The sequence below is a fragment of the Apus apus genome, chromosome 5, assembly GCF_020740795.1.
Source record: "Apus apus isolate bApuApu2 chromosome 5, bApuApu2.pri.cur, whole genome shotgun sequence".
Classification (NCBI taxonomy): domain Eukaryota; kingdom Metazoa; phylum Chordata; class Aves; order Apodiformes; family Apodidae; genus Apus; species Apus apus.
Genome location: NC_067286.1, coordinates 49,347,194 through 49,362,675, shown reverse-complemented (window position 1 = coordinate 49,362,675; position 15,482 = coordinate 49,347,194). Strand labels below are relative to the sequence as shown.

Genomic DNA, 15,482 nt, shown 5'->3' with positions numbered 1-15,482 from the left:
AACAGTTGCCCCCAGCACATGGCAAAAATGCAACATAAGTAGCAATGTTGTCATATGTCCCATGTCCCACTTTTTAATATGTAATCTACACCATGAAAACATTTTCAGGTTCACAGCTTGAAGCTTTTGCAACAGACCAGCTAGCTAAATTTGAGTAATTATTTTTTTTCACTTGAATAGTTCATTGCACAAAGTCATCAGAAAGCATTCCTTAAAAGCCTGCTTCTGTCACTGTATCTAAAATATAGAAATTAAGTAGCTGATAGTCCTACTGAGATTTAGTGATGACTAAGTTCTACATTCCATTTTTTCTTTCATGTATCTTTCAAAATCCTCTAGTACAATTTTTCTATACAATTTGAGTTTTACTACAGATAAAGACATATTACCTATCCTGTTCAGAATTACTTCTGAGAAACACTTGTAGCAACAGCTGAGATGAGCACACTATAAAACTCACACAGATGGATATAGGGAAAAAAAAAAAAAGGACTAACTTTGAGGCAAATTCCACTGAAAGCAATCCAAATAAATAGTGTTAGACCGCAATTAAATGCTACTACAGATACTACCCTTCCAAGCAAGTTTAACCAGCAAATATATCTTAAATACTCTCATGAGACTGTTACTCTGACAGAATGCAAGGCATACTACCTCTCCATCAAAAGCATATTTTAAGAAGTGGATCTGATTAAGTCTAAATATTGTTCAGGGAAGGAGAAGATTATTTTAAGCTTCACCTCACCTCCAGTACATACTGTCAAAGTAAAATAATTAAACATGAGACTGTCACCCACATAGTTATTTAACTTCAGGGAAAAGCTATGTTTAGCCGATGGGAACAGCTTAGCAATTAATTATAGACATTTTTTTTATTATTAAAGAGTTCTGCATTCCCTTAACCTTTTGAAATATGTCTTCATATTCTACTACATAAGCATAGGAAGAGGAGAATACAAAAGCCAGGATTTATCCACAAATAGTACAGACTCTGGGGAAGGGAGAAGAAAAGTTTCTGCCTTTCCTGTGTCTCCACACCCACTTGGCTCTTCTTAGCCAAGGAATCTGAATTATCCAAGACAGAAAAAAAAAAAAGTAAGAATTGTCCTGGTTGGAAAGAAACTCTGAGATCACAGAGTCCAATCATCAAAACAAAAACAAACACAAACAACCACACACTCCACCAAAAAACATTCACCAAAAATCCCACAACCTCAACCACTAGAGCATGCCCTGAAGTGCCACATCTACACATTTCTTTAATACCTCCAAGGATGGTGACTCAACCACCTCTCTGGGCAGGCTGTTCCAGAGCATGACCGCTCCTCCAATTTAGAAATTCTTCCTAATATCCAATCTAAATCTCCCCTGCTGCAACTTCAGGCCATTTCCTCTGGTCTTATCATTTACTTGGGAGAAGAGGCCAACACCCAAATCCCTACCATCTCCTTTCAGGTAGTTGTAGAGGGCAATGAGGTCTTCCCTCAGCATCCTTCAAACTAAACAACCCCCAGTCCCTCAGCCACTCCTTGTATGACTTGTTCTCTAGACCCTTTACTAGCTTGGTAGCTCTCCTCTGGACATGCTGCAGAACCTCAATTTCTTTCTTATGGTGAGGGGCCCAGAACTGGACACAGTACTCGAGGTGCTGCCTCACCAGTGCCGAACACAGGGGCACGATCACTTCCCTGCTCCTGCTGGCCATGCTATTCCCGATACAGGCCAGGATACTACTGGCCACCTTGGCCACCTGTGCACACTGCTGGATCATGCTAAGCCAGCTGTCCATCAGCACCCCCAGATCCTTTTCTGCTGGGCAGCTTTCCAGTAATTCTGCCCCAAGCCTGTAGCATTGCCTGGGTTCGTTGTGACCAAAATGCAGGACCTGACATTTGGCCTTCTTGAACATCATACAACTGGCTTCGGCTCATTGACCCAGCCTGACCAGGACCCTCTGTAGAGCCTTCCTACCTTTGAGCAGATCAACACTCTGGCCCAACTTGGTGTCACCTGCGAACTTACTGAGGGTGCTCTTATCCCCTCACCCAGATCACTGATAAAGATATTGAACAAGACTGGCCCCAAAACTGAGCCCTGAGGGTCACCCCTGGTGATCGGCTGCTAACTAGATTTGACCCCATTCACTACAACTCTCTGGGCCCAGGCACCCAGTCAGTTTTTTACCCAGTGAAGAGTACACCTGTCTATAGCATGTGTTGACAGCTTCTCCTGGAGAATGCTGTGGGAGATGGTGTCAAAGGCCTTTTTACCAAAGTCTAGGTACATCATGCCCACAGCCATCCCCTCATCCAGTAGGTGGGTCACATGGTCATAATAAGAGATCAGGTTGGTCAAGCAAGACCTCCCTTTCATAAACCCATGCTGGCTGGCCCTGATCCCCTGGCTGCCCAGCACTTGCTGTGTGAGCTCACTCAAAATGAGCCTCTCCACAATCTCTCCAGGTACTGAGGTCAGGCCGACAGGCCTGTAGTTCCCCAAAATCTTCTTGTAGATGGGTGTCACACTAGCCAGCCTCCAGTCATCTGGGACCTCCCCTGTTGACCAGGATTGTTGATAAATGACAGAGAGTCTCGGTGAGCTCTGCCACCAGCCCCCTCAGCACCCTAGGGTGGATCCCAACAGGCCCCACAGACTTGTGTGTGTCTAGGTGCAGAAGCAGGTCCTTAACTGCCTCCTCCTGGATTATGGAGGATTGATTGTTCTGCTCTCCATCCTTATCTTCCAGCTCAGGAGACTGGAAGCTGGTCTGACTAATAAAAATGGAGGCAAAGAAGGCATTAAGTATCTCAGACTTTTCCTCACCCTTGGTTGCAATGTTCCCCCCCACATCCAGTAAGGGATGGAGATTCTCCCTGGATCTTTTTTTATTATTGATGTATTTGTAAAAACTTTTTTTGCTGTCCCTTATGTCAGTGGCCAAATTGAGCTCCAGCTGGGCTTTTGCCTTCTTAAGTCAGAAAATACAGCTTACAGTCCATGGCAGCACTGACATTTTGTGGAGGTAAGGGGAAATGAATCTTATTTCAGACTCAAACAGGAACCAGATCAGTAACCCTGAAAATTACACAGAGAAGTTTAATTATTGTTTAAAGTGAATCACAGTTAATGACAAGACAAACCAACTAACCAAAAAACAAACAGAAAAGAATAATAATCTATTAACAAACTGATAGCAGACTAGGCAAAACTCATGGGAATTTGCTTCAGTTCCCTGATGCTTACAAGTAATAATTGCACAGCACTGCAGCCTGTTACATGGACTGCAGGTGTCCTGTATTCCCCTTCATACCTCTCACCTCAAGAGTTGTCCACAAACCCAGCTTTCCCCACTCCCAGCACTCAGATGATTACTATCATCTTGCATATCAGCTTCCTAGGTCTGGTTTCAAGCCACACATGCTGAAGAGACTAAATAAAGAACAGTTATCTGTTTTGCTCATACACGAGCCTTTTCCTTGGTGATGGCACCAACTTGGGGCTCTCCTCTTTACCAGAGCACACAGAAATTTAGTGATTGATAACACTAAACTTTTGTTAAACTTAGCAGAATTTGAATCAATAGGTTAAAAAAACAAATAAGACTTATAGAAAGGTTTATGATCATGTTGTCCTGTCTTTATCCCTTTCTTAAAAACAGCACTATTTTTAACTTTATTTTCTCATGTTTTTTTCTTAGATGAATACATTCCAAGGTGGCATATGCAACCTCTGCCCATCCTGAGCCCTCAAGTTAAAAGTCTTAAGGCCAGTATGATAATGTACAAACTCACTCACTTCATAAAATTTCATTAGTATCAGCAACAATAGTAATACAATAGTATTCACCACTAAGCATCCAGCATCATATAGATTTACACAGCATTGCTACAAACCAGGTGCAAAACCAGAGCATTTCTGAAAGTTTTGACTGTCAATATAATGGAAAAAAAAAATTCTACACCGTTTAAAAAACAAAAAAACACCATTAAGCCATTCAGTCGTTCCTAGCCAAGATTTTCATTGTGTAACAAAATATGTTCTTACTCAGCACTCATTTTTCAAGATTTTTACATATTTAGTACATAGTTCTTGCAGGGCTATTTTGGTTGGGTTTTTTCTGGTGATTTTTTTTAATACTGTCTTAAGTTATTAAACAGAATAAATATTCTATAGATCAGATAGAAGACTATTTGTTAAGAATGAATTACAAAGTAAATAATCTTTCCATTGATAGCCCACAGGGCTATTTTTTTTTCCACTTTTTCAAAAGGTTTTATTTAAACAGACACATGGAGAGCACATATTACATAGTTGTATGCAAAAACAAGCAAGCAATCCTTCACTGCCAAAGCTGGCAGTTCACATATGGACAGGGAAAAAAGAATTAAATTAATTCTAAAGAGGCCATTTTTTTGCATAAGTTAATTTCTGAGAAACTAAGGTGCCCAAAACTGTGCTCATCTTCACCTAAAAGAGAGGTTAATTCCTAGCGTCAGCAGCCACAGTAAGTCCCACTGTCAACTAGAATGCAAAATGGCACAAAACATGCAACTAGAAGGAAACATGGCACAAAAGCATTAAATGCATCACATGAACTCAGATTTCAAGATAAAGGATCTTACTGAACTTGGCCCATGGCAATTTGAACAAACAGCAGTGCATGGATAAAGGCTTTCGACTTCTGAATGCATTAAAATCACAACTTGGAAAAGATTTGGTAGTCAGCATAATTCTGCAAAAGCTAGAAGTTACAAATTTAAGTTTGTATAGAAGTTACTCTGAAACACACAATTACTGGATCTTAAACTGCCTGACTACATTATCAAGTCTTCTTAGAGTACCTTTCCAAAGTAATCTTTTTTATTCTGCAGATTAATACTTTATATAGAATACAAAATTCTGTTCTGGAACAAATTAGTAAGGTGGAATAAACACAACATTAAGATGCAGCCAGACTAACACTGGGGGCAAGTTTAGGTAGTCTAGATTTGAGTTGGCTATAAAAAAATGCACTTTAACTAACTTCCATTGAAAAAAAAAAAGAGAGATATTCAAGATTGTCACCTAAACTGAAGTTATTTAGGAAAAAAAAAAAAAAAAACAAACACCAACCACACAAAACCCAAAAAGGACAAAACCAAAAAATCCACAGTTCTCTATCTAATCCTACTACAGAACAAAATAATTACTTTTTTGTACTTTGTACTCTTTGGCAGGGAATCTAGGAAATCAAATCATGTTCTGACAAACTGAACCTTTCCTGAGAAGGGTTCATAGCCATAAACTCACTTATAATTTGCTACATGGGAGAGGGAAGTTCGTAACAGTTTGAAAGTCAACAACATGGAATGTACCAACAGATTTATGAAGAAAGACAGTAGCAGTTATTTACATGTTCAGGGAAGTTAATTTTCTTTATGAATTCAGTTTCCCCAGTATAAATTACAAAACTACAAAAAAGTCAAAACTGGGAGAAATCTCCATTGTCTTTAGAAGTTCAGGTAAAAACATCTTTGCAGCACTTCACTTAGACAATAGCGTATTGCTCGTATAAAAGGTCTCTTATCCTATAGAAGTCCTGACAGAGAAAGCCTTCCAGTCCAATGCGCCCTGTTTCAGTCTGAAACAAAAGACATGCTTCAATTTATTATCTTTAAACTAATAGAAACTTACATTTCTTTTAGAATATTATTTACCAAAGAGTTTAAGACACAGAACACCTACCCTGCGAACAGCCACCAGATTGTTGCACACAAGCACTCCTCCCACAAATTCAGCTTGTATTCCTTCCCGCAAGAGAACTTGCTTGAAGTCAGACAGTCTTGGCTCATTCATAAACACAGACTGATGTCCGAGAACCTTTAAACAATACACACAATATTAATATTTCTGCTGCCTTCCATTTTTCCAAGATCTCCTCATCATGGTACTAGCAGCAGCATGTCCTACACTACAGGACTATAAATGAGAAGGTTGGATGTATTTCAGTTCACCTGCAGCAAGACATTTGCAGGATAGGAAGGCCTTAGAAGTTATCCAAAAACTCCAAAAGTTTCCTTCTTTGCTCACATATTGAAGACAAATGGAATGCTGTCATTCAAGACCCCTCTTCCAAGCCTTGTTATGCCAAGGACAGAGCTACGCTACTGATCAGTACATAATTCCATGTACTGATGTACATCATGGCATGATATTGTCCTCAATATTAACAGAATTTAGATTTGTCTCCACATTTATCTAGCTCCTAGAACAGACTACATTTAAGACTGTGCAACAGTATCTTAAAAAGCAATTCTAGGGCTAGATGGCACTGCAATTATTCAATTAAAATATAAAATAATATCTACTCACATGCAAAGTATTTTAAGAGTAAAGATTGATTTATAGAAAATATTAAATTAATGAACTCTCAAATCACTACTATAGAAGCAGAGAGGTATGACTTTCAGAAGTCTGTATCTCAAGTATATGAAATGTTTTGTTGATGCTAAGGAAAACACATTAAAATCCACAAATGACTAAATGCTGACTTACTTCCAAACCAGCAAGTACTAACTACAAATATGAAACTGGCTAATTTAAATTTTATCTTCACAATTAGAGGATACTACATGCTGGGCACTAGCAGCGGATGCCAGAGATCATCCTTGTTGCACAGCATAAAATCTGAACAAAGAACAGCATCAGGTTTAACAAAGAGTAGCAGATTTAACAAAATGAAAATCCAGTTTCAGTTAGGCTTTCATTTGAATAAGATCACAGTATCAACCTCTAAGAAGACAAATCAATACAGAGCTCTTCAAAAAAGAAGTCCAGATGAACATAATTTCTGTACCTCATGAGGTGGTAGGGGTTCCAGAGTAGGAATGATCTCACTCTCCTCACATATCTCCTTGTCATCATCACCGAAAAGACTTTTCATGGCCTTCTGTTGTGCAATGACACTAGAGTCTGAAGAAGGCATATCTACTTGCATCTCTACGTCTTCCTCTTCCCTCAGCTCTCCCTCTTCCAAAATAACTCCTGTATCCACTTTCGAAACCCTCATGTCCAGAACACCATCTATCCAAGCCAGTTCAGCATCCTTGGCTTTACAGAACTGAAGGGAGCTTACAAGTGAATCTTTTAACCTGACCTGGATTGCACAAAAATAAAAGTACTATTAGATTGATGGAAAACAGAGACAGAGCTGTTACTTAAAGCTTTAAAAATACGCACTTTTCCTTTCACTGTCTCTCCCAATCAGTTTGATTCATACTCTTTTGGGGAGGGAAAGGAGGGAATTGATATCACCAAGGCAAGATGTTCTACACTTTCAGAATTTGATTTGTATAACCCTCTTGTCACTACTCCACTTAAAAAGCAGCAGAAATCAGTATTTCTGGTTTGGTTGAAATAAAAAAAGAACCTATAGTAATAGTTTATTGTAAGAAAGGATGTTGAAAATATCTGATTTTAAACCAATGAAAACTCCGTTACCCCAATTCTTCTAGTGCATTCCAGGACTTTAACTCATTAAATAAAGCCCTAATCTGAAAGACTGTTACCCACATGAGATTGTTCATGATCCCCATAGTGGAATCAAGGCTGCAGCTGTATGAAGAATACTGCAACTAACTATCCATCTGCAGCATAGCCCACTCAAAAGACACAGGGATTTTGATGTTCCACTCACACCTATTAATTTTCTAATTCAGTTTCTCCGCTGCATTTAATTTGTGCAGAAAGCTTCAAGCAGAAACACAAACTAAAGCTATGCAGATTGAATTTCCCCTTTCTATGTATTTTTTAAAAAATTAAATACAAAGCAATTGCAATTTTAGTCAGATAAATATATTGTGAAAAATCACAGTTACGTTATTTCTTACACACTAGCAATCCTCATAGCTTTAGAAAAAAATAAGCAAACAGAAAAAACATCAATGACCAACAAACCAAACACAGAAAACCCTGCCATTTTTAAGACTGTCAGAACTGGACAATATTGAGTAACTGGAACTTTCCACTTCCTACAGAATAACAGATATTTGTCTGGAGAGAAGCAGAAATCTCAATAGAAAAACATCAGGAGAATTGTTAACTTTAAAAGGATAGAAATAATAAAGGACTAATGCTTAAAATGCATGTCAGAGACTTTCCTCTAAAAAACATCAAAAGCTGACTTGGGACAACACACAGTTTTCACATACTACACACAAACTATCCAAGTTTTCTTATTTAGAATTTAACCATTAAAATTAAATCAGTATATGCAATAACACAGTGTAACACATTACCATAACCCTGCTTTCCAAGAACCATCACATTAACTTTTCTGAGGGCTAAGCGTGTCTTACTTATTTTTAACATTAACTTGCTCTTAACTTTACATTTTTATTCTTAGGTACTATTTAGGTATGAAGGATTTTTTTTTCTCTTTGCTTTCTAACACTCCCCTTCAGATTGCAAAAAGAATCCTGAATTGCAAGTAGTGTACAGTGGTACTCTAAATATAGGCATCATAAATCTCTTAAGATTTGAGTAAAGCAAACTGCTGTTCTCATGGACACAAACCTTGCCTTTTGCACTACAGGTACCAATGCACTGATCTCGTATTTAAGTTTTTAAGCATTTCTTATGAATAATAAGCATAAGGAGAATAGGACATTTACCTAGAAGACACAAAAACAGTACTGATGCCTTGATCGCACAAAACCAAGTGTACACATTGGTAGTATTGTATCTCCTCTCCCAAAGAACAGAGCACCAAATTTGAGTCTGACAATACTGCTCCACTGTGTTCACAGCAGCTACACAACTAACAAATCCCAGTACCTTACCTGGTAAATGTGAGTTTCACTGGTTGCATCTACAGTTTCATGCAGTTTCGGCATGTAAACTTTAATATCTTTCCCACCAAAAGCTCTGCAACATTCTGCAAGGTCTTGACTGGCCTCCGGTGGTCCATGGACAATGATCAGTTGTCTTGGCTTCATTTGGTTAATAATTTTTTTAATTGAATCCCCATCTGAGCGTCCTTCATAGTCAATGTATGTAACTCTGGCTCTAGTTTCAATTAAAAACCCAAGAATATTTTTTTTTTAGTTTAAAACATTTAACCTTTGGGTGCTCCAAAATATGTAATTTAAAAATGGAAGATACTTTTACATCATTCTACCTCAGTAAAAGCTGTTAGCACAAGGAATATTATGGATCAGTAAAACACAGAATTATCAAGTATCCGCGTGTATGTGTATTCAACACTATACATTCCCAAAACTCACATAGTTATCCAAAATATGAGATAAGCATATTTGAATAAGTTCTTCTTTTAACAGAATATATATGGTAACATACTATTGTAACGTTTGCTCTTCCTCTTGTATTTGTCTCCATCACACAGGAAAGAAACTGCAAACTTCTTAATAAGACTGGGGAACTACTGCACCATGCTCCCAGAGAGAGTAGTAAAAAACTAGCTTACATAGCTCAGAAAGGAAATCAAAAGCAAAACAGAAACACAAACCAAAAAGCAAGTCCTTTCCCACTTCCTTAATGCAAAGCTAGCCTTTCATCCAATTTGCACTGTATCCATGCCACCATTCTAGCAGAACTGACAAGAAAAACAAAGCCACTCACTTAATTTCCATGGATTCTGTTGCAGAAATACATTTTGTAGGAACATCTGATAAATCCTGGTCCATAGGCTCTTCTCCATTTGTTAAACCAGATTCTAACTTGCTTTTTTCTTCTTCTGTTGCTTGAAGTTCTGGAACTAGAAAATCCTCAGGTCTAAACAATGAGAGACATTTTGCTTTAGTAGTCTTACAATAAAACCAAAGCACTACATAACATAAAAACAAACAATGCTGACTATTACTACTGAGATGTTTTATAATTGTTATTGCCAACAATTACACTTGCTGTCAATATTTCTATACTTGAATACAGCTAATTTGGAAAATACCACTTTCCTGTCTTAAAAAAATACCTTTGATATCTTGAGAAACAGTAGTAAATTGAGGATTTCTAGCAAGTATTCCTCATGCAAATAGGACAAATATCACTAGATTTTTCTAGGATTAAAAATGTTATTTATCCTCATGATAAATTTAATCAAAATTCAGTGTTTTTAAAGGAGAAAAAGGTTAAGAAAAATTATCTTATGAGATAAAACAAACAAACAAAAAAACCCACACAACAAGAACAAAAAAACCCAAACACACAAAAACCAGACAAACAAGTAGGCTGGAGTGGAAACACATGCTAAGAGGTGTGAACACAGGCCAAGGATCAGCACTTGGCAGCTCCAATCCTATCATAAGCTTCCTGAGAGACCTAGTGCAAACTGTTCTAACTGTTCACAAATTACTGGAAGAGTTGGAAGAGTATGTAACAACTGTTGCAAGAAAGACAAAATTAATATTTTTATTTTTATTCTCTTTTAAAATTATTTCTTAGCTACTACATGTTAGTATGCATTACTACCACATACTTGATAATCTCGCCATATTCATCCCACTTAATTCTTTCTTCAGGGGCTGGAAACATTGGGTAAGATTTCTTTGCCTGTTTGAAGAAGCTTCCTTTACGGCTACCTTCACCTTTCATCATCAAATCATGTTTGGTCTTGTGGACAGCTGGCTGATCAATATCCTCTTCGGCATCACTCTCATCACTGGAATCAATGTCTGCCCTGAAATAACATTAAAAAAAAAAAAACCTTGCACTTTCTTTTTTATTCAGGTTTAGTATTACATAAACACAGAGACTGTCAAGTTAACAGTTCACCTAACACCGACCAAGAAGAAGGGCAGCTTGTGTATCTGAGAAAGCTCACAGTCAAACAGCAGGAGAAACAGGTCTATCATAGTAACAGATTAATAACAACCCTTCCCAATTCCTCAGTGTCCTCAGAGAAGTCTATCAAAGCTGTGACTTCCATTTATCCCTGTAAACGGTTGAAGCAGCAGAATGATCACACAGAAACCTCAACTCTAAACAAAAGAGCAGAATGCAAGAACAGCCAACATACTTACTCTTTAGACTGTTCTAACTTCTTAGCTGCTTCTTTCTTTAGTTTCTCCTTTTCTAGATATTCTTCAAGTTCTTTTCCTTCCAACTTGACACGTTTTCTCAGCTGCAGATACAATTAAAATCAGTATTTCTGTGAGTAGCTGGCATGATTTTAATGCTTTTCCTACGTGCTCTGACAAGAACATTTTTATCTAAAGATCAAGGGCAAGTACAACTTATATGTCACATACAAAACAAGATCCTGCAAACATGTCACACCCCGGTTATCAATTTATAATGTTGTCAATTAGTAGAGTCTACTTTAACAGAAAAAGCATTTCTTAAAATATTCAAATAAATCAGCTTTACAAAAAAAGAAAAAAGTTTTGGAAGTACAAAAAAGGTATTAAAACATCTTCAGGAATTATCTCTCCAAAAAGCAAACACAAATACTCTATGACGTGTATATTTTTATTTTTGTGTCACATCAAACCCAAAGAACCTGGCAAACTCATACCAGCAGGCAAAACAATGGTCAGTTTTGGTTTTTGTTTTCTGAAAATCAGATTAGAGTATAGGTTACTTGGAATAATACTGAATTCTAGTAACAGTCGAATGCTATAATTCAATGTTTCCAATCCAATTTAAAACTAAAATAAAGCTGCATCATCAGGATTGGAATTAGCACTGCAACCACAGGGGACCCCTATAAATAAACATTGCTTACAAAAGAGCAGCAGACACCAGTCTGTAAAGTACTGAAACAAAATCAAAACCATGGATGACAATTGTGTCCCAATTCCTAGCTTTTGCTAATCTTTCTAGTTCTTGTGGGATATAGTATACTAATTTTACTTGATTCTTCCCTCATCCAAACCCAGAGTATTTCCCAGCAAGAATAATCCATTGTGTGTTGTGATCTGTACACCAACTGGAAGTCAAATTTTTTCTATTACAACAAGAACATAAAGGAAAGGGTTGTTTTTATATTTAAAAGCAACTTTAGGGTTACCTCTATGTAGTATTCATTTTGCCACATGACCAAAAAGCATTTTGCAGTTCCTAATACAAGACCTATTTTTATGTAAGTTTATCCACAATTGGTTAAATACACAACATAGTGATTTTGAAATTTCCCTCCACCACAAGAAGCATTTTCAGTAGATAAAAAGGAAACTAAGTTCAGTTTTGCTAATAATCCCCCAGATGCCCCACAATAAAAAACTTTGAAACAAACGGACAACTCTTACCTCAATATCTATAACTTTTTCAGAAGGATTATCAATCAGGAATCTTGCTAATGTTCCAGGTGTAGTGCGGTAAGTTAAAATTATGGAGTTTTTGGAATCCTGGCACCACTGAATGAAAAGATCTCTAGAAAACCCACACTCTAAGTCAGGCTGACTGGCAAGAACAACTTTTGGACTAGGCACTCGAGCCAAATCAGACAGACTATGACATAAGGAGAGATGGCGGAATTGAAAAGGATTGTTTCTCTTGTCTTCAAAGCACCTCATCAACTTGTCACTCATCCATTCAACCTAAAATACGTATTAAGAAAAATTTACCTGTAAGAATACAAGTTCTACAATAATGTACAAACCTGACATTTAATACAGGATGCAATATGCATGTGATTATGCCAATGTTTCTCAGCAAGTGTATAAATAATGCTGAGCAAAAACAACACAGAAACAAGTACTTTAAGTCCTCTTTTTTAACAGCTATAAACTACACTAACAAATTTTGTGATAAAACCAGAAATGAGTACCAGGAAACACGCTCATAACCATGAGTGGACTCTGTGTTACTTGATCAAAATATCCGAGACACAAACAAACCCACATTGCAGGATAAGTACAACACACAGTATTTAGCCATTTTTTACTTTTAAAAAGAAAAACAAAACGCTTTTGCAGACACATTCCACTACCCTCTTCATAATAGCATTTTAAGATGAAAACAAACCTGTGATTTAGAGAACTCCACTACATTATAGCTGACATTATTCAAAAGTGCTAGAGAGTAGACTCCTAATCCTGCATCTTTCGTTCTCCAGATCTGATCAAGAAGTTGAGCAAGTTCCAAAACTCTGCCTGCTGTATCCACAGCTATTAATACATTTCCATCACCTCGTAATGTCTCCAAAACATTAGCTAAGAAATAAAAACAAAACAAAAACTTACTTGTACTTTGAACCAAACATTACAATGTTTGTGGCTTGGTTTTTGGCTGGCTTTTTTATTTTCTGTTGTTGTTATATCACACTAGCAATCATAACCAAAAGCAAACTGAACACAAAATAAATTAAACTTCAAAGGAGATCCAAAACTACACTTCCACCAAAATCAAAGGGAGCTGGAGTTACTATAGTGGTAGGTCTGAAGATCTCACTGCCTTCATATAACTTTTTAATTTTCTTTTTTTTAATTAAAAAACCCTCAAACGAAGTTTAAAAAAGAAAGTGCTGAGAAGGGTAATTTAAAAATCCTTTAAGAAGAGAAGAGTTGATACTGTGTAAAATACACTATTTTCAAATATAATTTATTGTTTTCACGAATCTGTTTAACCTACAAGACCAGTACCACCAGAAAAGAGTAATTAAAAAATTGTTGAATTTTAGTAAAGGTTCTTAGCTTGGATGCTGATGAATTTCTCAGAGGAAAACAATTTACAGGAGCTAATGAATAGCACTACTGTCATTTTCAAGCCCAAACAGGATACATACTCAGTAGCTGTTCATCCCTTTGTTTCCTCCTGGGTTGTACATATGTAGCATTAAATGAATCTGTAATAAGTAATGAAGGCCTGCTCAACATTTCCAAGGAACATCCATTCAGATGGCTGTGGAAAAAGAGGCGAAATCTCACTTTTTATATTGTAGAGAAAAAATAAGACAGCTGGCTTCTAGATGTTTGCATGTACAGAAATCAAACTCCTCAGTAGCTGAATGCTTCCTTCTTCAAACTCACAAATAAATAAAACTGAACAGACTACAGAAACCCAGAGATAATGCTTTTATGCTTTTTCAAATTGATTAACATGAATGCAAGTGAAATTAGTCATCTTATTAGAGCTGGAAAGGCACTGCTACTTCCATACTTGTTCATCACACACTAAATGATGCACACCTAACACAACATCTAAGAAATACATATTGCTATGCTGAACTTACATCTCCCTCTTGTGGTTGAAATCAACTGCATAAACAATTTCTTCCTCTCCATCCTTGACAATCTTCCAAATCGTGCCTCCTATCATGTGGCCAGCTGGCAATGGTGTGATTGACAAACCATGTCCTTTGCCTACAGAAGTTTTCAATATTTTTGGTATATTAGATGTATTAAAATCCATTACTCTGAATAACAGACAATAGTTTTAAACAACTGAATGCAAAAATTACCAGAGGTGAAAAAGTCAAATGAAGTATGAACAATCAGCAACACAACTGTCCTTTCCATCTAGCCATTAATTTCAAAGTTTTTTGCAATTCAGCTATATTTTGCTTCCAGAGAAAGAAACAAAAGTGAAGATCACTTCTTCCCTCCACCTCCCACTGGTACTCAGAGAGACTGCAGAGCTGCTGGGACAGCAACACATTATGTAACATACATGTCACACGAAAGCGAGTATACTGGTGAAAGGCAAACTGTTTACTTTGTCATTCACTGTCCAGATACTTACAGACACATCTAAATTACTGGAAGTTTTCCAGAATGACAAACACACAAGTCAAACAACACCAGGAAAGTTGTCTATGTGCTGCAGTAAGGGATGATGGATCTTTTCAGCACCTGACAGTTTTTTTGTTTTAAAGGCACTGTCGTTCCTCATCACTGGTGCTAGCCTGGATCTTTGTCAAGAGTACAACTAAATCACCTATGACCATCACTCACTGACTTTGCCAAATTCCATGAACTAGAACAGCAGTGCACAGCTTTAATAATAATGATTAAAATAGAAATTATCTTCTTAGATGCATCCATCGAGTCCTTTTAAAATCACTTCCATTACATAAGAAAAAGGCATTTTTAAAAAGTTGTTCACTAAAATTACTTCTAAGATGTAAAAATTGGCAGCAGACGTAGCTTTGATACAAATTCCTTGGAAAACGGTCAGTCTTTCAAGGATGGCATCCCATGTTTTCCAAAATTACAAGGCAGTAGCATTCAGGAATCGGGAGATACAAGCTGCTTGTGGCCAGCTTGTATGTCTTTGTTCAAGAACAGGTTTTCTTTTCATTCTGATCTTCACATTCAACAAGAGTGAAAAGCTTTCAGTTGTCCAGACTCTACAGTTCTAAGCAATAAGCTAAACTGAGCATCATTCAGAGCCAGTGAATATTTCCTCATGAAATCGTCCAAATGCAGTAGCTTAATCTCTGCATTTTACTTGTTCTCTAGAAAGCTTTTCTTTGTGTTATTGGTTATTGAAGAGTTCTGAGGTATCTACAACTAGGCATAGGTAAATGCTTTTGAGAGACACGA

General features: G+C 37.1%; 1 protein-coding gene across 2 annotated transcripts in view; it reads right to left on the bottom strand.

Moving 5' to 3' along the window:
• The window catches only part of CPSF2 (cleavage and polyadenylation specific factor 2), a 38,470-nt gene that overhangs the window by 19,941 nt on the left and 3,047 nt on the right, over positions 1 to 15,482 (bottom strand). Inside the window, exons 5-15 of one of the 2 annotated variants that reach the window (XM_051620402.1) lie at positions 14,171 to 14,300; positions 13,724 to 13,839; positions 12,964 to 13,151; positions 12,246 to 12,536; positions 11,019 to 11,119; positions 10,475 to 10,675; positions 9,619 to 9,771; positions 8,820 to 9,045; positions 6,836 to 7,135; positions 5,725 to 5,859; positions 3,083 to 5,620 (exon numbers count right to left, since the gene is read on the bottom strand). In XM_051620402.1, the coding sequence (XP_051476362.1) occupies positions 5,528 to 5,620; positions 5,725 to 5,859; positions 6,836 to 7,135; positions 8,820 to 9,045; positions 9,619 to 9,771; positions 10,475 to 10,675; positions 11,019 to 11,119; positions 12,246 to 12,536; positions 12,964 to 13,151; positions 13,724 to 13,839; positions 14,171 to 14,300 (1,934 nt within the window). In that variant the 3' untranslated portion in view covers positions 3,083 to 5,527. Of the gene's footprint in view, positions 1 to 3,082; positions 5,621 to 5,724; positions 5,860 to 6,835; positions 7,136 to 8,819; positions 9,046 to 9,618; positions 9,772 to 10,474; positions 10,676 to 11,018; positions 11,120 to 12,245; positions 12,537 to 12,963; positions 13,152 to 13,723; positions 13,840 to 14,170; positions 14,301 to 15,482 lie in introns of those variants that run through there. The other variant, XM_051620401.1, reaches the window with a different exon arrangement.